At 44.0% G+C, this 27,084-nt stretch overlaps 1 protein-coding gene across 8 annotated transcripts in view; it reads right to left on the bottom strand.

Moving 5' to 3' along the window:
* The window catches only part of HHAT (hedgehog acyltransferase), a 357,453-nt gene that overhangs the window by 152,419 nt on the left and 177,950 nt on the right, over positions 1 to 27,084 (bottom strand). For 7 of the 8 annotated variants that reach the window (XM_061185553.1, XM_061185550.1, XM_061185555.1 and 4 more), the window contains one exon: positions 7,427 to 7,462. The exons of the other annotated variant lie outside the window; for it this stretch is intronic. In XM_061185553.1, coding sequence (XP_061041536.1) covers positions 7,427 to 7,462 — 36 coding nt within the window. The remainder of the gene's footprint in view (positions 1 to 7,426; positions 7,463 to 27,084) is intronic. 8 annotated transcript variants of the gene reach the window in all.

Here is a 27,084-nt window from a genome sequence, read left to right as displayed (position 1 = left end):
AAAATGGAGATATAATTGACATATAGCCTGTTAAAAACAAGACAATGGGCCCAATATGGAGACACATCTGCTGAGCATGGAGATGGCCGCATGTGAGATGGACCTGAGAGAAGCAGGACTTGGATATGGGGGCAGCGTGGGCACTTCATGCACAGGGAACACATGAGCCAAGAAAGGAAGCCAGGGAATGGGGGAAAGACAGAAAGCAGCATTTAGATCCATTTGGCAGTGACCCAAAGGAGAATAACGGTGAGATGAGATGGAAAGGGAGCCTGAGACCTACTGTGGTGGACCCAAGACATGGGGGGGGCGGGGGATTAGTCTGGTTTTGACAGAGGAAAGAGAATCACTGACTGTTTCTGAGTAGGGAGAGACAGCATCAGGTAAGTCGTCAAGGGCTCAGAAAGGGATAGTGAGCTGCCTAAAGTCACACAGGTAGGAGAGGGGCCAGGCCTCAAACCCTGTTACCCTGATTCCAGAGGTGAAGTGGGGAAGGGGGAAGGACAAAACTAACCCCTACTACGTCCCCACTGTTTCCAGGCACGGAGCTAAGTGTTTTGCATATAGTATTAAACCTCACTACAGCCCTATGAGGTAAGAAGCCCAAATTGCTGACAAAGGTGCGTATCTTTTCTCCAGAAACAAAGGAAAGGGTGATGTGAGAGATGGTGAGGAGACAGACTCAACGGGATCTGCAAGCTGACGGGGCCCCGGAGCAACAGTGGTTGCAGTCACCTTCTCTTCAGCATCCTGCCTGCATCCTATGATCTGCCTCCGTGGGGCTGCTTTGGGATCTGGCTTTCTTCACGCACATGTTCCTCCCTTTTTATTGAAAACACTTTGTTACTGGAACACCACACAGCTCATTAGCTGCTGGTTTCATATTCCACAAGTGGAATGAAAGGAAGCTTTAAAAAAAAGGCTGGGAGGCTGCAGTCCCTGCAAAGGAGAGGAGTCTGCAGTGGCCAGGGACCAAGGGGACTTGGTGGCTCCAACCCAAGTGCCACATCTCTCCTCCCATTGCCACTAAGAGGGGATCAGCAGTGCCTAATCAGGGGCAAAAATGCAGAGTTCAGGCTCCCTCAGGCGGGGGCAGCTTTATAATCAGCTCATTTACTTTTTATACCGCTATTAAAAAATTATCTACGTAGACAAACAAAAGTTGACTTCCGTGTTATAATTACACAATAACAAATTCAAATTCCTATGTAACAAATCAGGTATTTGGCCTCTGGGTTATCACCTCTGTGTGTGCTGAAAAATAGATACATATTGGTTTTATCTTCCCTCCTTTTATATTTGTCTAGAAAAATATACATAATGGTTTCAAGTACGTATTTAAGTTGTTTCTAAGCTACTAGACTGAATACAGATGCTAATTATCTTCCTGGTTATTACTCCCAGGACCAAATGCCCACATTCTTCCTTAACGTCTCCGCTTCCAGAGCAGCTCAGAGCCTAAACAGGTCTCAGCTGTCCTGAGGAGACACAGGAAAGAGAGAGGCTTATCCCCAGCGCTCTTCCTTCTCCTTCTCAGGAGGACGCCTTTAGCCCGAAATGAGTCTCGCTTTTGACTACTAGGCTTCTTAAAGATGCAAGGCGGACTCTTTTGAACATTTTGGACATCACACAATCCAAGACATATTTCAGATGACTTCTTTATCAGCACCGTTAACTATAGCAAATGTGGTGGTGAACTTCAGGGTGCTCAGAATAAAGGTGGAGAAAAACTACCCTGTGATTCATGAAGCTTCTGTTCTGCTGTGGGGCTGGTTTTCTGAATGGGTCAGGTAGGTATAGGTTGTCACTAAGGGAAAGCCAAAAACCGTTTTGCTTATTTCAGAATTCAGTGAACCATTAATTCACACATCACGGAAATGTGCTGCCCTCTGACAATTCAAAGACCCTCCAGAATTGTGGGATCCCAGGATCAACCTCCTGGGATCAATGATGGGATCCCAGGATCAACCTCCAGAAGAAGAACAAAAGACACTACAGAAGTGAGCAGCTGGCCCATTCTACCTTCTCTCTCACCAGAACAAAATCACGCTTCAAAAGGGCACAGCTGTGCTGTTTCATGGACACATTAGCGTTTGTATGGGATTGAATCTGCACTATACTGAACATTCTCTAAGCAGAATCTGTTTGCTTATGCAAAGGAATTTATCTTCTGATGAGTGTATTAACTCCAGAGAGCTTCTCAAATAGCTTTAGGGCCATGCCTGAGGCTCACTGCCTTTTTCTATTTGCCTAAGAAGTACCCATGGCATCCACACTGCACTTCTGCTTGTCCTGACAGGATATCAAAACAGTCTCCTAAGGACAAAAGTAATGGCTCTGATGCACTCACACATGGACTTTAGAATAAAAAGGGAAAGTGATGGCAAAGAAAATTTATTTTGCTTTTTTTTTTTTTTTTTTGGCTGTGCCATGAGGCTTGTGGGACCTTAGTTCCCCAACCACAGATTGAACCCGGGCCCATGGCAGTGAAAGCACCGAGACTTAACCACTGGACCACCAAGGAATTCCTATTTTTTTTAAGTTAGATTCTTATTTGAAATATGTATTTGAAATGGATTAAACAGCTAAATATAAACAATACAGAAAATAAGACGAAAACACAGGTGAATATTTTCCTGTTTTTCACATGCATAATCGTAGGAGCAATTGTTTAAAAAAAAAAAACACTGACAAATTTTATCTTTCAGACAATATGTAAGAGGGATGTCTCCAGGTTTTCTTTTAAAAGTCACGAGAGCATCCTGTATTACTTAAACCGATTCCCCGACCTGAGGAAATTAGAAGGGGGCAGGGGGGGTAGGTACAAAGCAATTATAGTATACCTTTCATAAAAGGGGTAGGGCTGGCTACAATTATGGGTAAAATGAAATATGCCTCGGTCAGCAAGAATCAAACCGAACATCACTAGTCAATTCTACTTTCTTGCCAAAACTTAACTAAGCTAAATTTAAACAAGCCATCCTGTTACCTAAAATCAAAGAGCTGGTTTCTTCTGTAATCTCTTTCTCTTGATTGGTCACTTTTTTCCTTTTTCTTTTGTAGCATCACATTAAGAATTCCAGCCAATACTCTTCTTCTGAGGCTATTTCTTAAGTGAGTTGTGATTACTGTTTCCTGAAAGTCTTCCCTTTGGTTTCTATAAGATGCAGAAGGATTGAGCACACTGAGTTTTCCCACAGTCATCATAAAACGCCAATACCAAAAATGCTCACATTTCATTAAACGTGACAGCTCCTTCCTGCCCCATAGCTCAGTGAAGCACTCCAACAACTTAAAAGGAAACATGTCCCTCCCTGCAGTTGCCCAGGCTGAGATCACAGATAGGGCTCTTGCCTTTGTGGAAACTGATGTCATTCCAGAGAAGTCGACATTGCTTCCATCAATGTAAAAGATGCAGCTGATTAATTTCAGGCATGCTGCAGCTTCTTTCCTTCCAAACGCTAAGCATTCAATACAGCGTGACAACCCAGAGTACATGTTAAGAGTTTACTGGAGCCAATGAATGCAGTTAATTTAAAAAAAAAAAAAACTATGCCAATTTCTCCAACATCTCCTCTTTTACAAAGGGAAATATATTTTCTTCTCCTGGCCATCGCAGAACGAGAAGTGTCCCACAAGTACAACCCCACATTCTTCCAACCTCTAAGGCGCTCTCCAGCGGTATACTTCCAGGAAAGCGCCATTGCCCACTGGAGCCACTAAGTCACCATTCACTGCTTTGCTTCTTCGTTCCCCCGGCAATCGTGTGCTGCTCCTCTCCACCCAACTGAAAACACTTTCTCTAAGTCTAAAGGGCACTTAAGACCTTCTCATGGCTAAATACAAGAGCTCCTCCAATTAAAAAGAAAAAAAAAAAACCCCCACTCAAACCACCTTCTCCACCAGCTGCCATGTCTTTCTTTCCTCCCTATCACAGCTTAACTTCTTAAAGGAGTTGTGGCTCCCATTCCCTCACCTCCCACTTTCATTGTGCCCACACCCTTCTTCAACCCCGCTGGCTTCTGGGGTCGACGTGCAGATGAAACAGTTCTCACTAAGGTGCCCAAAGATCAACAGGGCTCAGTCCCCGCAAGGGGACTAGGGACTCCCAAACTGGGAGCAGAAAGGACCCATTTTCTAAAGACAGCTGCAAACAAAGGGGTTTGCACCCCATCCTGGGATTACTAAGAGATGGAGAAATGACTGCTCCCCCAACCACCTCCCTACCCCACGCCCTGCCCCACCCTATCCCCAAGCTGGTAAGAGGACGGAGGAAGAGACTCCTTAGAGTCCCTAGGTTCCTGGCTTAATGGGGAGTGCTGCTGTATGTTGGGGGAGGGGATGAAGACACTTCATCCAGAGACTGGGCATGCCTGCAAGAAGGGGAGACTTTTACTCCCACAGTGGGTAACAGTGGGCACGTTGATTTGTCCTGCCCCTACCAGAGTAAAAGAAGGGAAAACTGCAGGAAGATAGCAGGGCAGAAAGAAGCCCCAGTTCTGCTTGGTTCACAGAACAACCGATTAAGGTGACTAGTTGAGCATCTTACTAGCACACACCCATAAGGGCCTCCTGCCAGGGCCAGGGCGTCCCAGCATCTGTTCCAGTTACATTAGAGGCACTTAACCCTTCCCTCTGCCTCCTCCCCACCCAACATAGGAAACATGGTTGGAGCCCAGAAGAAGGACAGGGAGGAGGGGTCCCAGAGGCAGACCACCCCTCCTCCTCACTTCAAGTTGCTCAAACCACAAGGCTGGCAAGAGATGAGCTCAGGGAAAGCTTTAAATCAAATGTCTATTTTTCTCACCTTGGTATTCCCAGATGTAACCAAGGAAGTGGCACATGGTAGGCTTAATAATTATCTGTTGAATAAATGAACAGCTTCTTCTTAATCCTCACCCTCTGTGTCCTTTCTGCCTCATTTCATTCATTTACTCATTCAGTCACTTCTACACAAATGTTTGTTTTTTTGTTTGTTTGGTTGGTTTTTTTTGTTTTTTCTAACATCTTTATTGGAGTATAATTGCTTTACAATGGTGTGTTAGTTTCTGCTTTATAACAAAGTGAATCAGTTATACATATACATATGTTCCCATATCTCCTCCCTCTCGCGTCTCCCTCCTTCCCACCCTCCCTATCTCACCCCTCTAGGTGGTCACAAAGCACCGAGCTGATCTCCCTGTGCTATGCGGTTGCTTCCCACTAGCTATCTGTTTTACATTTGGTAGTGTATATATGTCCATGCCACTCTCTCACTTCGTCCCAGCTTACCCTTCCCCCTCCCCGTGTCCTCAAGTCCATTCTCTAGTAGGTCTGTGTCTTTATTCCCATCCTGCCCCTAGGTTCTTCATGACCTTTTTTTTTTTTTAGATTCCATATATATGTGTTAGCATACGGTATTTGTTTGTCTCTTTCTGACTTACTCCACTCTGTATGACAGACTCTAGGTCCATCCACCTCACTACAAATAACTCCATTTCATTTCTTTTTATGGCTGAGTAATATTCCATTGTATATATGTGCCACATCTTCTTTATCCATTCATCTGTTGATGGACACTTAGGTTGCTTCCATGTCCTGGCTATTGTAAATAGAGCTGCAATGAACATTGTGGTACATGACGCTTTTTGAATTATGGTTTTCTCAGGGTATATGCCCAGTAGTGGGATTGCTGGGTCGTATGGTAGTTCTATTTTTAGTTTTTTAAGGAACCTCCATACTGTTTTCCATAGTGGCTGTATCAATTTACATTCCCATACACAAATGTTTGTTGAAGGTTGATTCCATACAGTTTAATTATGGAAAGGTGATTGAGGCGTGTTCCCTGCCCTCAAGAAAGTTATTAGAGAAAGTAAGAAAAGTACAAACTTGCAGCTACCACAGCAATTATGTGAACAGTAGCACAGGAGTAATACAAAGTACCAAAGACATTAACTCAAAAAATCCAAACAACTCCCTGAAGTACACCCAGACAGTTTTTCTGATCGGTTTAGATATAGAATTCTCATGCCTGCCTTTCCCATGACCATTGGCCCTTTAACCCTCCTACTAAAATACATTTACCCTTGATGTGTCAAGGGTAACTGTTTACACACTGCCTTCTGTGTGTGATATCCTGGAGAAAGCCAGGATAATCCAGATTCCTTGGGTCTGGGGTAGGCCAAGGAGATTTCCATGCACAGCCTTGCATAAAGACCTAGAGAAAGGACAAGGTATGTATGGCCTTGCTCGGAACACCACCATATGCAATCTGGCACAGAGGAAATGCTGCTGGTTTAGGATCAAGGTGATGCCAAAGATGTACATGTCCCCTCAGACAGCATCTTAAACACAGGGAGATGGCCATGCATTGTGGAGAATTGAACTACTATAACATCTACCCAGAAATCACATGTGATTTACAATACTGTTTATTAGTGGACTCAGAATTAATTAGCATTTAGAGCTACATATTGGCAGAAAGTAAATCACTCTACATGATTTCTGGTTTCCTTGTGATCTTAGCTTATAGTCCTTCAGCAACCATTATTGCTCCCCACATGTATTTTTGATAGGTATTTTTAATGACCATTTTCCACCATTATTAGAATAATAAATACATGCTCAGTATAATAAAAAATCTAGAAAGTACAGCAAAGTTTATAGCAGGAAAAATATCGTGCATATTATTACCAACACTGTTAATCTTCTGGTATATTTCCATTTAACCTCTGTTTGATTTAATAGCTATTTGGAATTAATATGCCCCATAAGCCAACTCTGGTAAAAATCACCAACATACTAGGATATAAACTGCCATCTGTGATCTCTTTCAATTATGAACAGGATTGTATCTTCATGATTGTGAAACAACTAGTAGATTCAGTTTAAAAAGCTTAAATTCAACGGAGGGAAAATTGGTCAAGAGGGTTGTTTAATGTATGAATGCAAGCTGGCTCTCTTCACTTTTATTTTTTTTATAAATTTATTTATTTATTTTATTATTTATTTTTGGCAGCGTTGGGTCTTCGTTGCTGCGCGCGGGCTTTCTCTAGTTGTGGCGAGTGGGGGCTACCCGCAGCATGTGGGATCTTTCCGGACCAGGGATCGAACCCATGTCCCCTGCATTGGCAGGCGGATTCTTAACCACTGCACCACCAGGAAAGTCCTCTCGTCACTCTTCTATTTGTCTTTCCAGTAGCCCAATAGTTGGGTAACTATCATTTCAGATACAAACCCCTTTAAAAATAAATTCCTTTGATTGTTTAAAAAGGATATTCTTGTGTGATTCTGGGAGGCACAAAAAACAGTGCTAGTGGTGTTTTCTTGTGAAATATATGGTTGCCATTATTTATCAAGATATCTCACAAGGATTTTATTTTCATCTCAGTATTCCATAATAGACACGCTATTCCAATGATGTCTAAAATAAAAACTATTGGCTTACCTAACTAAGAAATCATGCAGTCCAACGTCAAAATACCTGTTGAAGGGAGACAAAGACAAGCATATCAATAGAAGATATTCACAGCAGTGGTGGACTTGACCAAAAATATACCATTTACATTTGGAACATGGTGAATATATGGATTACTCCATGACAGTGGTTCTCAAAGTATGACCCCTGGAGCAGCCACAGCAGCATTCCCTGGGCAAATTCTCAGTCCCCACCCTCACACACTGATTCAGAAATTCTGGGGATGAGGCCCAGCAATTAGATTTAACAAGCCCGCCAGATGGTTCTGATGCAGAACCACTGCTTCATGAGAGCAAAAGTATCTCGGCAAGCCTAAACTCTCTCTCTCTAGAAACAGAAGCCAGAAAAGTGAACTTCACCACTTTTCCAAAAGGGGAGTCATTTTATAACACTAGCTGTCTCTGATGTTCATTTACTCAAAAATAAAGGAAATTATGATTTAAAAGCATGAATCCACACTGGCCAGAGGGAAGAAGAGGGGTGGGGAAAGGTCAACTCTGTTCTTCCATCTCCTCCCGCCCACAGTCCCTGGAGCTGTTCGCAGGAGAGAACAACCCACCCATATCCGGGTCCGCTCTAGCAGGGAAGGGAGAAGGCAGTTCCACGCACTCGCTGGAGAGCCTGCATCGTGCTTGGGCGTCACACCAGCATCCAGAAGGCCCTGGGCGGTAGTGGACCCCTTCAATCACAGCCTCCCTCTGACACCACCAGACTGGCTCAGTCCATATGAGTGGGACTGCCTTGGTTGCCCTAATGAGCACACTTGTTCCCCCTAAACCTCTGCCCGCTTAGCCGGTGTCCTTCTCTCACCTTTGGGTCTGGCCATGAGTAAAAAGACTGGGTGGGGCTTCCCTGGTGGCGCAGTGGTTGAGAATCTGCCTGCCAATGCAGGGGACACGGGTTCGAGCCCTGGTCTGGGAAGATCCCACATGCCACGGAGTGACTAGGCCCGTGAGCCACAACTACTGAGCCTGCGCGTCTGGAGCCTGTGCTCCGCAACAAGAGAGGCCGCGATAATGAGAGGCCCGCGCACCGCGATGAAGAGTGGCCCCCGCTTGCCGCAACTAGAGAAAGCCCTCGCACAGAAACGAAGACCCAACACAGCCATAAATAAATAAATACATAAATAAAAATTAAAAAAAAAAAAAAAAGACTGGGTGGCCCGAGTCATGATGGTGCTGCCCACCAGGTATAACCACTACTCCTAACACCTGGACGGTGGTGGTTATGTGCCACCCACTGGACTGGCCTCCCCAGTTAGCAAGCAGCCTGGGGAAAGCCCGAGGGACTTCTGTCCCTACAGACAGTAAGCAGTGGACTCAGAAATCCCCCCTAGACTGGGGTCCAACTGCCCAGGCCCTGATTGTCCCTGGCATCCGGGTCCACCCTAGCCCTTTCCCTGGAACACCTCAGCCTACTTGGCACCCCACCGTCCCTGACATATAGCAGGTGATTATTGATCTTAAGTAGGATTCCTTGTGGGATACATTTAAATGACAAGATTCTTTCATGCACTCGAGCATCTGTTTATAGATTATAGACACAGGGTAGGTGAGAATAAAGAAACAAAGCCAAAATACAAGGTACCTCATTTATCATATCACTTACCCGAAATAGTTATATAATTCAGGGAAACTCAAAGTCAAGGTATTGTGCGTAAATCCCATTTACTCATAAGCCTCTGAACAGAGCTCTAGAGGGAGATATACCTGCAGGGATAGCTGATTTGTTTCAGCTGATTTTACATTGACCTGGATACGGTCAATTCCTATAATCATATTTAACACAGATTAAAAAAAAAAGAAACCGAAACAGAAATGATCCCTCCTCTCAACCAAAACCAAGGCTATGCTGCTCAGCCACATAAGTAAAACCTTCATATGACAGATAGCAATTGTACGTTTGCCGGAACAGCAATATGGGTGGTAGAAGTATGTATGGATTAAAACAAAGATTTCAGTCTTTTCAATTATACCAGCAACGGACTCTGTTACAGGAATCAGAGGATGAAACAGACATGAAAGGAATCACAGAGACCCTCAGTGTAGAGGTGCGGTAGGGGAAGAAGACCCTGAAGCAATAATGAAAAACCTAATAATATTCATAGAAATTGTTATTCATTTAGCATCTAGAAGGTGGCAACTACTCTGTTCAGTACTCACACATGTACGTGGCTGCCGGGGAGGTAGGTACTGGCATCCCCATTTATCGGTGAAGGAACTAGAGTGCAGAGGCTAAGTAACTGGCACAGAGCTCACAGCTAGGAAAGGACAGAGCCGGGAGTCAAACTGAGCCCTGACAGCCATGAATTACGTGCTCCTCCCACTAAAAGTACAGGCTCTCACTGCCCCTCATTATTACTAATTGAAAACGGCTGTTGATTTTAAATCAGCGCTCCCTTTCCACCTCCACCTGACCTCTGCTTCCCCCAAAGTGGCTGCCCTGCTCCGGGCAAGCCCACCAGCTTCGCTCCCTCTAGCACACCGGCTCTGCAGGCGCCACCTACCTCCTCAGGTCTTAGAGTCAGCCAGGCTCTGGAAAGTTGTGTCGATTCTCTGGGCTCCAGCTTCCCCACTGGGAAAAATGGAGATCCCATACTCGTAGGCAGGTTATGAGAATTAAGCGAGAAAATAGAGATACGGGGCTTAGCACAGTGCTTGGTCCACCACGAGTACTCAATAAATAGTAGTCTCCTTTCCTCCAGTTTTTAAGAGTTGTTTTAATGGCAGCCCCATTCCCAATAACTCAGCGGGAGAAGCAAGCCACATTAAAAAGAAGGACATAAGTTGTCTTACAATGCAGCCCAGGAAGGGAGGCCACTTAATCCAGGGAACGGGCGGGGCCTGAGCCCTGGAGAAGGCGGCTGTAGGGCTGCAACTCTGAGGGGCGAGCACCAAGCTGAGGGCATAGGCAGGCAAGCAGGAGGAGTAGTGTCCCACAAAGAGCCCTGAAGCTGAGGGCGGGGCTGAGGGCTGGGGGCACGGGGAGCCTCACCCTGCCTGCCCCGCTCCTGACCAGCATCTCATACTGGCACACCAATACACACCAGCGTACACCCAGCTTCACCTGTAGCTATGGCGGCCCTAAAAGTCAGGGTCTAAATGTACAGAAGTGAGGGACTGTGACATAGGTTGTGTTTCAGACTGTTTCTTCTCATACACGTGTGATTGGTGGCGGATGGAATTTGAGGCTGGGACAAGTGGAGAACGTTCAGCATCCTTGTGACAGGCAAGCTTATTAGGATGGAGAACAGTATAAAGAAGGGGTCCCCGACCTTTCTGGCACCAAGGACCAGTTTCGTGGAAGACAGTTTTCCCACGGACCGGGGGGCAGGCGGGGGGCGGGACGGTTCAGGCGGTAACGCGAGCAGTCGGAGCGGGGGGGCGGGGGGGGGCGGGAGGCCGGTGAACCTTCGCTCGCTCGCCAGCCGCCCACCTCCTGCTGTGAGGCCGGGCTCCTAACAGGCCGTGGGCTGCTACTGGTCCGAGGCCCAGGGGTTGGGGACCCCTGCTATAAAGGGTTAATAATTACCTGGAAACAAGTAGAATGGAGACGGTTGAGGTGGGGGTGGGATGGGGATTTGCATCAGAAAACGTGACGGGAAAAATGTAAGAGGACAAAAACAGAACTATTTCATAGGTAAACATATCTTACTCCTTTGCTGCATTAATTCATCTGATATTCATTCATTCAACAGATATTCCATCTGGGCCTTCTATGGGCCAGGCATTGGTCTAGCCCTGAGGATGCAGGGGAGGGTAACATAACAAGGCACCCACTTCTCATGGCACTCACATTCTAGGTGGAAGAGGTAAACAACAAATAAGCACTTATATACAGAAGATAACATCAGAGGGCAGAGAATGCACACACAGTGACAGCACAGAGGGACAGGCCATACAGGCACTCCGGGAAGGCCTCTCTGAGGTGGTGACATTTGGGTTGAGATCTGTATGGTCAGAAAGAGCCAGCTATGCAAAGATCAGAGGATCTAGTGTTCCAGGCAGTAGGACATCCAGAGAAAGGGCCCAGGTTGGGAAGGAATGGGGCAGGTGAGAGATGGAGAAAGAAGGCCAGTGTGACTGGAGAATGGTGAGCAAGGGGAGATGGGGACAGCCGAGGTTGGGAGAGGGGGGCAGGGACCAGATCTTAAAGGACTGTGCACGCATGATAAGGAGTTTGGGTTTTAATTTAACATTGATAGGAACAGAGGAGTGGTATTTTTTCCTTTATTTAAATTTCATTCTTCCAGCGGTAGAGCTGTGGTATGCTTTGGTTTGCATATTAAAAAGAACACTCTGGGTGTCCTGAAGAGAATGGATGGTAAGAGAAGCAGCAGGGCAGGGAGACCACTTAAACAGCCATTGCAGTCCAGGTGAGAGATGATGGGGGCTCAGCCCCCAGACGGAAATACTGGAAATGAGAGAGGAGAGACAGGGACGGATTCCAATAGGATTTTGTGTAGAGTCAAAAAGACTTGTTGACAGACTCATGCAGGGTGGAGCAAATAAAGGAAAGGGAAACATAACCTGCAAAATAGGTGTGAGTGCCTCTTATCACTCAGTTTCAAACCAAGCAGCCTCAAAGTCTTGGCTTCTTAGGGAACCACCACCTCAATAATGCTTCGTGACCCACACGCAGATTAAGGGAATGAGAATGGCCCAGTGATTAGTTGCACTTAAAAATGGCCCACCTGTTGGGAGAGCTATAAGTCATAGCAATTTTTTTTTCTTTTTTTTGTTCTATTAATTTATTGTGGTGAAGTATACATCACATAAAATTTACCATTTTAACCATTTTTAAGTGTATAGTTCAGTGGCATTAAGTACATTCACATTGTTGTAAAACCATCACCACCATCCATCTCCAGAACTTCATCTTCCTCAAGTGACACTCTGGGTTTCCTCTATACCATGGAAAAGCTGATTTGGGCTCCTTCCAAAGGGTTCAGGGTGGGGTCTCCCTTGTGGGGCTTTGTCTTTAATTTCAAAACACAAGCAAACCAGTGAACTCTAGAAATATGTTCTCCTTGGTTTTCCTGGATAGATGGAAATGGTGCCTTAAGGGAGCTAGAGTAGGAAGAGAATACTATATTTTTTTTAGATTTGTATGCCAGGCACTGCTAGGCAATCTGTGTATTCTTTCCTTTAATCCTCGCAACCACCCTGCAAAATAGGCCCCTATTTCATAAAGCTGCATGGCCTTATCCCCAGCCACCTAGCTGGCAAATTGCTGAGTCAAGACCTAGCTCAGAGCACCAGATGCCAAAGTCTGTGTTTTTCCCTTCATGCATTTAGATACTGACCCATTTAACAAATATTTACCTTGTGCCTACAATGTGCCAGGTGGTGGGGATTCAGTAATGCATGGCACATAACCCCCCGCTTCGAGGAGAGCAGAGCCTAGTAAAGAGGTGGCAAAGTCAATAATAATTCAATACAGTGTGATCGATATCAAACACTGTCTCCCTCGGTGAACTGCAAACTCCTTAAGGGCAAGAACCAAAGGCAGCCACCAAGCAGATTCTCAGTAAGTATCTGTTGGGTGAATCTGAGACAGGTTGGGACCTGGGACCCGGGACTCTTTGCTGCAGTGCTTGTACCTGGACAAAGGTCTCCTTGAGCAACAGAATACAAAGAAACTATAAGGGACTAAAAATAAATGCATGCATGCACAGCTGGGGCAAATTATGAACAAGATACAAAAAGGCCAAAACCCAACTGCCACTTCTGAGGTGCCTGGAGCAAAAGCAGGGTACTGCACACGATCCTCTCCACACACACACTCAGAGAGCACCACAAGGGGATGGACAGATCACCCAAGCCACTCCTCCAGCCCAACCCACCGATCCGCCCCAACCCTAACCCCATTTAAGGGACCAGCTGGCCCCTCCTCGGGAGCGAGCAAGGGAACCTGTTACTTGTTTTCGCCCCCTCGTGCTGCAGCAGGAGTCCCAATAAAGCCTTGCCTGAATTTCTCGTCTGGCCTCTTATCAATTTCTATTGATTAAAGAGTCCAAGAACCCAGATGGGTAACAAATCAACGTGTGACTGATGTGCTGTAATAGGCACCAATGCCTCTGCCTGCTCTGGCACTTAGCATATACACTGCAGATAGCAGATGCTCAAAAGTAATTACTATATGTAAATACATAAAATAAATACCCACAGATAGAAATGGGGCTTCTCTTCTGAAATAAGATACCTACCAAACTAGAGCACCATTATTCTGATCACCTTTTAAGAAAGTAATCTCCCATGGCTACCAGCTCACAATAAACCAAGATATCCTTATGAGGAGACATAAGAAGCAGTGGTCCTGTGCGTATTATTCCTGGTTCCTTAAAGAAAATAAAAATGGGAAATCTTCTGTGTGCATATGTGACATGGACATTTTTGTTGTCTGAACATCACCTGATAGCAGCAACAGCTTGATAGAGGAGAGGGAAATTTGGAATAAGCTGCAATATCCTGACAAGGCAGTGAATTTCCCATCACAAGACGACTTCAAGCATGGGTTAAAAGGGTGTTTAGAGGAGACTGAACCATCAGATAGAAAACCAGAATGGATGAACTTAAAGCTGCCACCTAGCCTCAGGCTTCCGACTCCCTGTTTCAGTCACTTTCCGGAAGCATCTCTAAGTATGAAGCCTCACTTCCATAGCAGTAGCTCTTGTCTGATAACCATCAGCAAATTAGTAGACTGTGCCTGGGCTAATGCTTCCACTGCAACCCTGACGGTTTATTTATTACGATTCTGACTGCTGTTCCTGTTGGGGCCTCACAGTGCATCAAAATTAGGTTCGTACCACCTGCCAGAGTGGTGTGCACTTACATTTACTCACAGAGCACAGAGAACCCCCTCTGAGAAAAGGAAGGGTCAGGCCAACACAGCATGTCCATGGCAGAACTCAGACCAGAGCCCACAGTTAGATCCAGGATCTGGTCTGCTCTGCCAGGCTACCTGCCTTTTGGGGTCCTGCTCCTCTCTCCCAGGCTGATCTTGGCTGGTTGGGAGCTAGAGTTTGAAAAAAAAAAAAACAATGAACTGTGGCCAGAAGCTGCAAATGTCATATAATCAGTGAGGTATGGTTTAGAACAGCAGTCCCCAACCTTTTTGGCACCAGGGACCGGTTTCGTGGAAGACAATTTTTCCACGGACCGGGGATGGGGTGGGGGGATGGTTTCGGGATGATTCAAGCTCATTACATTTACTGTGCACTTTATTTCTATTGTTATTACATTGTAATATATAATGAAATAATTATACAGCTCACCATAATGCAGAATCAGTGGGAGCCCTGAGCTGGTTTTCACTTGCCCCTCACTGATGGGGTTTTGATATGAGTCTGCAAGCAATTGATTTATTATGGTCTCTGTGCAGTCAAACCTCTCTGCTAATGATAATCTGTATTTTCATCTGCTCCCCAGCGCTAGCATCACCGCCTCAGCTCCACCTCAGATCATCAGGCATTAGATTCTCATAAGGAACGCGCAACCTAGATCCCTTGCACACGCAGTTCACAGTAGGGTTCACACTCCTATGAGAATCTAATGCCACCGCTGATCTGACAGGAGGCAGAGCTCAGGCGGTAATGCAAGCGATGGGGAGCGGCTGTAAATACAGATGAAGCTTCACTCACTCGCCCGCCACTCACCTCCTGCTGTGTGGCCCGGTTCCTAACAGGCCACAGACCGGTAGTGGTCCATGGCCCAGGGGTTGGGGACCCCTGGTTTAGAACCACTGTTGTTATGGCCACTTAGCATGACACATGCGGGGCAGTATTTGATGAGGTACCATATTCAGATCTCAATCCTTGCCTCGCCTTCTTCAATGTACAATCCTCACAGTTTTTCATCTCCAGACCTGTTTATCCCATGAGTGGGCTGCCAAAGTTTAGCTCTCACATTCTTACCTGGGAAGTTTGAAGACTGACTTAGAGGGCTGGAGGTAAAAACGAAATCAAATCACTAGGAGAATAAAGTTTACACCCGGATTCAAGAAGCCCTGATTAGTTCTGGTTGGGCTACCTAACTTAATTTCAAAGAGTGAAAAAGACCTTAAAGTTTATCGGCTCTAACCTCCTCACTTGACAGATTAGGAAGGAAAGGATAAGGAAGATGAAATAATTTGAAACACAACTACACAACGAGCAGCAGAGCTGAGGCTTAACAGTCCAGGTCCCCGAGACCCCAGTTCTAATTTATTCAAAGTGTCACAATACCGCCCTCCTCTCGGCCTCAATCAGCGTCTTTATTTTCTGAGAATGCTCAGGACATAATATTGTTACTTAGAACAGGTTTCCTGTTGACATCATATAATAACTGGCATCAGGTCACACCATCTCCATCACCACCTGTAAAAGTCACGTGTATAGCGTCTGCAGCATGCCATTGCCTCACTTTCTTACGCTTTTCCACAGTCTTGTCCAGTCTGGATCTAACCTGCCTATCAATTTGAGATTAGAGCCTGCACAGTCACGAACAGAAAGTGATGTGGGGAAAACAGGGAAAAGTGAAAGTGAACTTAGGCCAGTCAGATCCCAGTTGGCAGCCAAAACATGTTTGGTGAAATACAGTTTGACAGGAACGTAGAAAATGAGAATTGTAGCCTTGGGAGGACAAATTCTCAAAAAAAAACATAGTGAAAGCTAGTGCCAGGTTTTCACATGACAGCTCTTCACTGCATCAGACAAGTGTGTCTGCCATCAGATTATCAGGGAGCAAATTCTGAGAAAATAACCCCAAAGCCTAGAGATCTGGACATCTCATACTGTTGGAGAAAGACAAGGAGAGAAGGCACAGTGCCAGGCATAAGTGGCTTGGGAGTGAAGAGCTTTCCTAAACTACAGTGGAAACCACGTCCCATGTTTCCTTATGTGGAATTAGAAATTCAAGGTCTGCTCTCTGGCTCTCCCACTTAACAGTATTTGATCTCAGGCAAAAAAATAAATCATCCCTGCATGTCTCAGTTTCCTTCACTGTGGCATGGAGATGATGATACCTACAGTGCCAAAAAGGAATAAATGTAGTGGGTACAAGTGCATTCTACAAATGTTCGAGATTATTTTCTCTCCTCCTCAGTCTTTATTATGTTCCTAAAAACTCTTCTCCAAACTGCATTAGTGCTATTTATATTCATTCATTTATCCCACAAATATTTATGGAGCCCCTTCCAAATGTCATGCACTGCAATAGATGCTTAGAATACAACAGTGAACAAGAAAGCTAAGTTCCTAAGCTTGTGTACATTCTAGAAACAGGTCCTTTATCCAACGTGTGACTTGAAAATATATTCTCGCAGTCTGTAGCTTGTCTTTTTATTTTCTTAAAATTGTCTTTTGAAGCGCAAAACTTTTGAATTTTTAAATGTCCAACTTATCAACTTTTCTTTTATGGATCATGCTTTCAGTGTCATGGCTAAGACATCTTTGCCTAACCCACAGTCTTGAAGATATTTCTCCTATGTTTTCTTCTAAAAGTTTTAAGTTTTGCTCTTATATTTAAGTCGCTAAGCTATTTGAAGTTAACTTTTGTGCATGGTGATCTAAGTTCATCTTGCTTTTCATTTCTTCATGTAAAAATATCCACTAGACATACTGGCCAACATGGAAGGTCATTGGCAGCTTGGACCAGTGCAGTCTCACTGAGTGGCTGAAACAGAAGCCAGGCCAGAGTGAAGAGTGAATGGGAAGGAGAGGAAGCAGGGACACTGGGTATAAATAACTCCCATGTTCGGTATACAGTGTGGTCCTAAAGGAGAGAAGGGAGGGTCGTAGCTTCAGAAGGATGAGACAAACGACGTGTTTTTTTTGTTTATCTGGGGGGAAATTTTCCACTGTGCCAAGGGATGGGTGCAGAAGCCAGCAGAATTAGTAGAGGGAGGCCTTTTAACAGAGTATGAGACAAAGTCATCCGTTGAGAGAAAAATGGATAAGAGTTACGTGGTAGACATTTGCTGCTTCTGTTTGCTTGCCTGTTTATTTTGGAGGAGGCCTGACGTCCTTCTGGGGACCTCCCTCTCACCCACTGTGTCCAGTTCTAGTGAGATAGTCAGTTCCTGTTTCTGCCTTCCTGAGGAGGATAGGAAAGACACTGAGGCTAAGCCAATGGGCTTCTTGTTCTCAGGATTATATTTCAAATGTAGAGATAGCGGGACTTCCCTGGTGGCGCAGCGGTTAAGAATCCGCCTGCCAATGCAGGGCACACGGGTTCGAGCCCTGGTCCGGGAAGATCCCACATGCCGCGGAGCAACTAAGTCCATGTGCTGCTACTACTGAGCCTGTGCTTTGGAGCCCGTGAGCCACAACTACTGAGCCTGCGTGCCCAGAGCCCATGCTTCTCAACAAGAGAAGCCACCGCAATGAGGAAGCCCACGCACCACAACGAAGACTGAACCCAGCCTAAAATAAATAAACAAATAATTAATTATATTAAATACTTATTAAAAAAAAAAAAAAGTAGAGATAGCAAGGAAGAAAAAACAAAAAAAAAGAATTAAGGCTGATCCACCCCAGATGTTGCACTTTGATACGTCCATAACACTTTTCTGATGTGGCTACAACAAATTCTACTAAAGAAGCAATTCTCTGCTTCTTTGTTCTATTCTATTCCTAATGCACAAGTCCTTGTCCATTAAAATAATAATACATAGTGTCTCAATAGAGCTTTACATTTACAAAGCACTGTCACAAACAGTTCTTAACAAACTGTAAGGAAAATTAGGGCTCGTATATTATGCCCATTTGCTAGCTAAGGAAGCCAATGCAGGGTGCCTAACAGGGCCTGGCCCACAGTCTCAATAAATATGTGAATGAAAGAATAAATGCATGAATGAAGGTTAAATGACTTGCCTCCAATCATATAGTTAATAAGGAACCCAACTTCAACTTGAACTCAGATCTCCTCGTTAAAAATTCAGGGCTTTAGGACATGGAAGCAACGTAAGTGTCCATCAACAGATGAATGGATAAAGAAGATGTGGCACATATATACAATGGAATATTACTCAGCCATAAAAAGGAACGAAACTGAGTTATTTGTAGTGAGGTGGATGGACCTAGAGACTGTCATACAGAGTGAAGTAAGTCAGGAAGAGAAAAACAAATACCGTATGCTAACACATATATATGGAATCTAAAAAAAAAAAAAGAAAGAAAATGGTCAGGAAAACCTAGGGGCAAGACAGGAAAAAAAAAAAATTCAGGGCTTTTAAAGTGACATATATTATAAATCAAATGAGATATGCTTATCAAAAGATTGTGTTTGTAATTTCTGGACTAGGACAGATTGTTTTTAATTCTTAAGAAGAATACACTGGGTTTGGGGACCTGAAACATAGTAATAGGGGATATTAATTGCTGAGGTAGGCTATGGAAGAGGGGGTCCCCTCACATTAATAAAATTAAAGCACCTACTGATGGGATGGACGGGGTCTTGAAAAAAAATCAAACAAACCAAAAAACCCCCCAAAAAGCAAACACAGTGTCCAGCTGCTCACGAAACAGGTATTTACATTATAACAGCAGGGGAGGCATGCAGTAAGGGCTTCCCAGAGGAGGTAGTGTTCTAGCTGGGGTTTGTAGGATAAATAGAAGTTGGCCCTTCTGGGGTGGGAAGTGCCATCTAGGCAGCATGTCAATTCCATGGTACTTAGGCTCCTCCCCCTGGAAACCAGTTACTAGGACCCCCACAGAACATCACTATGGGCTGGAATCTAAAATATTGCTGAGTAAGAGGAGAGCTGGCTCCAGAGCCATAGGAGACAGTGATAGATGTACTCTTCTCTCTCCCAGGCAGCACTTGCAGTGATGATGCCCAGAAGGCAACCAGAAGCAACAAGATAAAAGGAGAGAAAACATACCCCCATGGAATTGCTGATACAGCCCTGCTGATCTTTCTGCCCAGGTTGCCCTTGACAACCTGACTACCGAATTATCTCCAAATAGAGAATGAGAACATCTGATCTTTGCCTTTTATTCCCCCATCAGGGAAGATATATAGAGACATGGGCCTCCACTTCTGTTTATAAAGTAAACTGGACCCAAGATACTCAGTGTTTCAGGAACCTCGACAAAGTAGGTCAGGCCTCAGAAGGTTGGGATTGGGAACTAGGCAATTAAACAAGTCAATACTTATCCCCAAAATGCCACCAAAACACAGGAATTTAGCACAGAGCAAATGTTAACACAGTCTTAAAAGTTGAAAAGTCTTCCCTGTACATGTATATTTACAATCAGTCATCTGATTAAAATCTTGTTCCACCATACAGCATTTCTCTTGTGGATACAACATTACGATGAGTGATCACTCATGCCATGTGCCTGATGAAGCTGTTCATTATGGTCTGAAAAACTGCATCACATGATCATCAATGATCTAGTTTCACTCCTTGGGACAGTCAAACATTTGGTTCTGCCACTATTAATAATCTAAGGCCAATAGGTTTGAAAAGACAGAAATAAGACTCAAGTATGTTTAACTGGGGTGAGGGACACAGGTTCTTCCTCTTTTTTACACTGAAACAAAAGATTCATTATCATAATTGGAATTTCAAAAAAAAGAAATATATATATTATATATATCATTATATATAAAAATGATACTTGATAATAAATTTTATAAATAAATTTGATATTAGTGTCAATTCTCACTAATTTATACCCTTTCCCTCTTCAGTTTTATTTTCATACTAATTATATATGGGAGCCTTGATAAGAATGCCCCTTTGCTATTTATTCCCTACTTGACTGTCCAAGATGTAAGCAGAGTTCCAGGGTTTTAAAACAATGGGTCTCCAATTCTTTGCGGCCTCTCCTATGCTAATTACTAGCAAAATTTCTTAGTCTCTCCTTAGGCATCTCTTTTACCTAGATGGCTCCAGCTAATCAAAGTGAATATGACTATCTTTCCTTCTGTAACTTTCTATCAAATTCTCTTTATTGAAATTCAGAAGAAAAAAATAGAAGAGGTTACACAGCAACCTTTGTCAAAGGGAAAATAACTCACATCACAATCCAGCAGATACAGGTATAGGGAATGGGGAGCAGGGAGCAGAGAGGCACAGATGAGGATGGAACTTTGCAGGGCTGTATCACGGTGCAAGGCCTGAGGCTTAAAGCAGCATGACACAGATGGTCTTACGCAAACCAGACAGGACACACTGCATGGGACTGATCAGCCCAGCACAGCCAGCAAGGAAAAATCAAGAGACAGCAAGGCAGAGACCTAATACACACAAAAGCTCTTGACTTTTCACAAACCATCATGCAGACATTTGCTTTTGTTTTTCATAGTTATAATGCCAAAGCCAGGTCAGTGGGCCAAGCCTACGTCAACCTCATTAGTGGTCCTTTGTTCTGTGTTCTGGATGTAACCAAGCAGGATCCTATGGGGCCTTCCAGGGACAGCCCTTCCCTCATATCCTCTGCTTTCGCTCCTCTCTGAAGTACCTAGATAACAGTACCTGATGCACATTTCCTGAGTTGTTTTACAGATGCAGAAAAACCCCACCAAATGGAAGGTAACTACTTGATGACCATGAGCACATAGTCTCCAGGCCTACTAGAGCCTAAAGATGGATAATGTTAACCCCTGTGACATCGCCCTGTTACCTAACCATCAACCAGTCAGAGAATTGGACACGAGTTGATCACATGACCTAGAAATACCCTCCCTCACCTTGCCTTTAAAAATGCTTTGCTGAAACCCATCGCGGAGTTTGGGCTTTTCGAGCATTAGCTTTCCAGGACTCCTTGTCTGGCGCCTTACGATAAACGCTGCACTTTCCTTCACCACAACCCAATGTCAGTAGATTGGCTTTACTGCACATGGCGGGAGAGTACCCAAGTTTGGTTCAGTAACATGGATAGAGAGGAAGGCATCTCATACAGCTGACTGATGATGCTGCCTGGTCTACAAGGACTCTGGTCTTCAGGGATGTACACAGCTTTGAACCTCAAGAGACCTTCAGTTCTTTAGCTCAGCAGTCCCCAACCTGCTCACTCACACTGTCAGTGGGCCACGTCTGCGTTATGAAAATTAAGCCCTTCTCCCATTGAATGTTACCGAAAATGAGATAGGCTTCAAAGGAAAAAAAGATCTTACTTCAAGAAAGAAAAATGATATTGTAAATAGTCTTCAACATTTTAAAGTTCACATATTTCAAGGAAAATTAAATTTTACTACACTTAATAGAAACCCTGAGAAAAAGTAGCATCACATGCATATTGTACCACAAACCTTGTTCTTCTAAACATAAACCCATTCAACAGAATAAAGAATTTTCTTCCTCCCTTCAACAAATATGTGTCTAGTCCCTGCCTTGGGCCAGTTACTGGCAGGTGCTGAGGACAGTGTCTGCTTGTAAGAGTTTACTGGTTAGGGAGGCAGCTAATACACAAATAAAAAATACAGTAAGCCCAGATTGCTAGGAGAGCTCCTCTTTGAGAACCAAATGGGCCTCTGTCCCTGGGAGCCTGCTGAGAATAACAGTCCTCCTCTGATCCTCCCCTGGAACTTGTGATGGAGAAAAGCCCTCAGTCACAAGATCTCAACAAGTCAGAAAAAACCTATGGTTGCAGGGCTGAGAAGCAATACGAGCATTCTGAAGCACAAACAGTAAACAGCAAACCACAAGGCTTCTTGCAAAACAGCTGCTTTCCAATTAATTCGTAGCACTCCCTTTACCCCTAAGAAACTACTCCATTTTGAAACTCCCACAGGTTTAAGTTAAAAGCCAATGGCCATATGTTTTTACTTAGTGTTGTGCTTTCCACTGGTCTCTTAACTGTTTAACTAGAGACTTCCTAGCCTGCTTAGAGTCTATTAGTGCTTCAAAGATCATTTGTTCTTTTTCAGTCACTTAGCGTTGATTTTTTTAAAGATCGGCTAGGAAAGCTAAAACAGGTTTGTTTTTCACAGCAGGGTATATTAAGCTATATTAAAAGTCACAGCTATAAATATTCTGTAAGAGTCCTTTAAATAGGGCACATTGTTATGTATGTAATAAGCCTTCTTCACAAAACATAAAAGTTTAATTATAAACCTACATCTTTATCTACAGGTAAACCCCTTTATCTACAGGTAAAATTTCCCACAAGCTCATTACTCAGACCACACCCACAGGCCAATAAGCAAACAGAAAAAAAAAAAAAAGGCAGAAAGTATAATTACTATGACAAACCCAGATATCATATTCCACAAGATACATGAAACAAGTCACACAGTTGGCATAAAATGTGGCCACAGATTTGAAGTGAGAACCCACAAACAGCAGATGTGTTGGCAGATGACCAGATGGGTAAATGATGCAGCACTACAGAAATCAGATGGGGGACTAGGAAAGGACACAAGCACAGGCTCATTTTATTTAAGGATAAACAGACCCGCACACCCCATTTAGACTTCAGTTGTATTGTTTCATTGTAAAAATCACTGGTGTTCATATTCATGATCTGAAAGTCACTGGTAATTAACCATGGGTATAAAAGAGCGGAGCTTCTTAAATGGGCTTCTGCCAGCTAATGTACACCTCTGTCCAATGGCACACAGTATGAGACATCGTAGAGTGGTGTTTCTTAAACATTTTTTCACATGACCCACATTAGGAAACGTAGTTTATATCTCAACCCAGTATTCACAAATATCTAGAGAGGTTGTGGTAGCCAGGCTCCAATGTGGTCCTCAACAGCCCTTGCCTCCTGGCATCACACCCTTGTGTAGTCCCCACTGTGCCAGGATTGGTATGTGTGACTAACGGAATAGAAGAGAATCATGGCAGAAGTGATGAGAAGAGGTTATAAACAAGACTGTGGCTTCTGTCTTGGAGATGCTCTCTTGCTCTCTCTCTCAGATCATGTGCCCTGGGGGAAGCCAGCTACGATGTCATGAGTAGCCCTAAGGAAAGACCCACATGACCAGGAGCTGAGCCTCCAGCCAATGGGCACAAGAGTGGTTGCAAATGGTTCCTCCAGCCCAGTCAAGTCTCCCGATGACCACAGCCCTGGAGGACAGCTTGTCTTCCACCTGAGTCAAACCATCCAGCTGGGCAGCCACTGACCCTCAGAAATAATAAATGTTTGTTGTTTTAAACTGTTAAGTTTTGGGGTGATTTGTTACATAGGAAGAGATAACTACTACAAGTATATAACTGAAACAGAGAGCTTCAAGAAATCTGACTTACCTTCACTCTGAGCAATTCATAGTGATGCTTTCTATTCTATTTTTCAAAACGCTGTCTGCAACCCACCAAAATGATTATGACCCACCAATAGGTCATAAACCTGAGTGATTCATGAGACATTAATAATATACGAAATATCTGGAATCCCATAAATGCATATATACACATATAAGTATACATGCATATATACATGTGTGTATATGGATAGAGATAGAGAATATAGATATGAGAGAGGGAGTACGTGCTAACAAACCATATCTATACCTATTATTTCAACTGACTCTCACAATAACTCTGATAGTAAGACCAGGATTAAAATCCCCACTTTCCAGATGAGTAAAAAAATGTTGCTCAAAATAGCTATTTAAATTGTCTAGAGTCAAAACACTAAGAACAGGAGAACTGAGCCCAACACCCAGGTGTTCTGATTCCTGGTTATTCCCCCCGATGTAATCCATTACATATACTTTCTAATCTATTTGTATTTATATGAAGTATTTATTACATATTCATCTTAACTGTTACATATGATGTATATTGATATTGTTTGTAATCTAGCATATAAATATCTCCCCTGACCTTCATTTAGTCATCCGGACACCACACTCTCCTGGTTTTCCTCACAACTCACTGGCTGCTCCTTCTCAGATGCCTTTGCCGACCTCCAACCTGTCAGGTCAGAGAGCCTGGGCGCACTGGTCCTCGGTCCCCTTCTCGTCCCCATATATTCATTATTTTGGCAGTCCTGCCATCCTATATCCAAATTTTAAATGCTATCTGTATGCCAAAAACTCCCAAATTGGTATTTCCGACCCAGACCTCTCTCTTATCCTCCAGACCCACACATCTCCCTGTGTTTTTTAAACATCTCTAGTTGGATGTCTAAAAGAAGTTTCAAACTTAGCATATCCAACAGCTGGTGTTTGTCAAGTGGAGTAAAATTAGAGCTTTGTTTTCCCTGGACACTCCAAGGACAAAGTTAATGGGAGGAGCTGAGCTCTGCTGGAGTAAAGAGATAAGAAGCCCACTCCTGAGGTTAAGGAGACCTCCCCAACTACAAATGTGCAGAAAAGTTCCTTGGGGGTCAAAAAGGGAGGGGGCGCCACCCTATTATAGGTGGTGTCAACCTCCCCATAGGCCTCTGCGCTGGACTCCATCTCGGCAAAAAGATGTGCACACATATAGGGGAGGGTCCTAGGACAGGTCAGGTGGGGGAAAAGAAGTATGATAACTGGCCAAAAGTAAACAAAGACCGGGAAGAACCGCCCTATAGAAATGATTTAACTACCTCTTTACTGTGCTACTCCTCATTAGGGAGGATGCACACACCCTTTCTCTCCCAGTGTGTATTTCTGCCTTGCCTCTGTCTTAAATAAACAAACTGTTTCTCTGTGTGCTCTCCCACATGTTGTGCTGTGTCTCTAATAATAAACTTTGTACCTGTTTTTACAGTTTTTTGCCTCCTCGAGAAATTCATTTTTCACATGGGGCAAGAGCCAGGGCAAGATCCAGGGCAACTTTGCCTCTAGCCCCTAGCCCCTGGTGGATTAGCAGTTAGAATTCCTGATTTTTCACCCAGGATACCCAGGTTCAATTGCTGGCCAGGGAACGAAGATCTTGCTTCAAGCCACCACTCTGTGATGTCTCTCCAAGATCACAAGCACACAGTGCATAGACAGTGAGTATACAGAAATGACCAAGATATAATCCCTCTTTCACAAGGGTAAAAGCAGTGAGGAAAGACCTACACGTGAATAGGCCGTCATTCTACCGTGTGATAAGTGGTAGGATTAAAGCAAGAACTGGAGAAGTGGGAGCCTAGAAGACGCAGACAATGACATGTGGGTAGGCCAATCAGAGTAAAGGAGACTTGACTGAGCTGAGCTTTGGAGGTTGAAGAGTTAGCCAGAGGATGTAGTAGGTGAATGGAGAGGATGTACATAGATGTGTAAGAGTGCGTGTGTGCATGCGTGTGTGTGTATATGTGTGTGTGTGCGTGGTGACATTCCAATCAAAGGAAGCGGCTTGTAGAAATAGAGACCAGAGGAAATATGTCCCATTAGGTGAATGGAGGTGGGGAAGGTGTTGCAAACAGTTGATACGACTGAGGGGCAGAGGCAAAATGAGAGCAAAATATAAATAATCATGTAACCAAGCAGGACCCTATGGGGCCTTCCAGGGACAGCCCCCTCCCCTCATATCCTCTGCTTTCGCTCCTCTCTGAAGTACCTAGATAACAGTATCTGATGCACATTTCCTGAGTTGTTGTACAGATGTGAAAACCCCACCAAATGTAAGATGTTAACTACCTGATGACAATAAGCACACAGCCCTCAGGCCTCCTGGAGCCTCAGGATTGAAAATGTTAACCCCTGTGACATGGCCCTGTTACCTCACCATCAACCAATCAGAGAATTGTGCACAAGCTGATCACATACCCTGCGACCCACCCCCGTCCACCTGGCCTTTAAAAATGCTTTGCTGAACCCCTTAGGGGAGCTGGGGGTTTTTTTGGGCATAAGCCACCTGTATCCTTGCATGGCCCTGAAATAAACCTTTCTCTGCTCCAAACTCTACAGTTTCGGTCTGTTTGGCCTTCACTGTGCTTTGGGCACATGAAGTTGCCTTAGGTAGCAATCATCATAATAGTGAATGTTTATTGGGTGTTTGGCATGTGTGAGAACTCATTTAATCCTCACAACAACCCTAAAGGATTCTATTATTACTATCATCTGTTTTACAGTTGAGGCAGCAGAAGCCCAGAAAGGTAAATAGTTTGCCTAAGGGTTCTCAGCTGGGAAGCGGCACAGGCAACTCCTAACCCGGGAGGTGTGGCTCCACACCCACAGCGGTGAGCTGGGCCTTCACACTGCCTCTCTCAACAAGCTTACCATTGCAACAAAAAGAATAAAATATCTAGGAATAAACCTACCTAAGGAGACAAAAGACCTGTAAGCAGAAAATTATAAGACACTGATGAAAGAAATTAAAGATGATACAAATAGATGGAGAGATATACCATGTTCTTGGATTGGAAGAATCAACATTGTGAAAATGACTCTACTACCCAAAGCAATCTACAGATTCAATGCAATCCCTATCAAACTACCACTGGCATTTTTCACAGAACTAGAACAAAAAATTTCACAATTTGTATGGAAACACAAAAGACCCCGAATAGCCAAAGCAATCTTGAGAACGAAAAATGGAGCTGGAGGAATCAGGTTCCCTGACTTCAGACTATATTACAGTAATCAAGACAGTTTGGTACTGGCACAAAAACAGAAATATAGATCAATGGAACAGGATAGAAAGCCCAGAGATAAACCAATGCACATATGGTCACCTTATCTTTGATAAAGGAGGCAAGCATATACAGTGGAGAAAAGACAGCCTCTTCAATAAGTGGTGCTGGGAAAATTGGACAGGTACATGTAAAAATATGA

This window comes from Eubalaena glacialis, chromosome 3, assembly GCF_028564815.1.
Source record: "Eubalaena glacialis isolate mEubGla1 chromosome 3, mEubGla1.1.hap2.+ XY, whole genome shotgun sequence".
Lineage (NCBI taxonomy): Eukaryota > Metazoa > Chordata > Mammalia > Artiodactyla > Balaenidae > Eubalaena > Eubalaena glacialis.
This window is presented reverse-complemented; position numbering and strand designations above follow the sequence as displayed.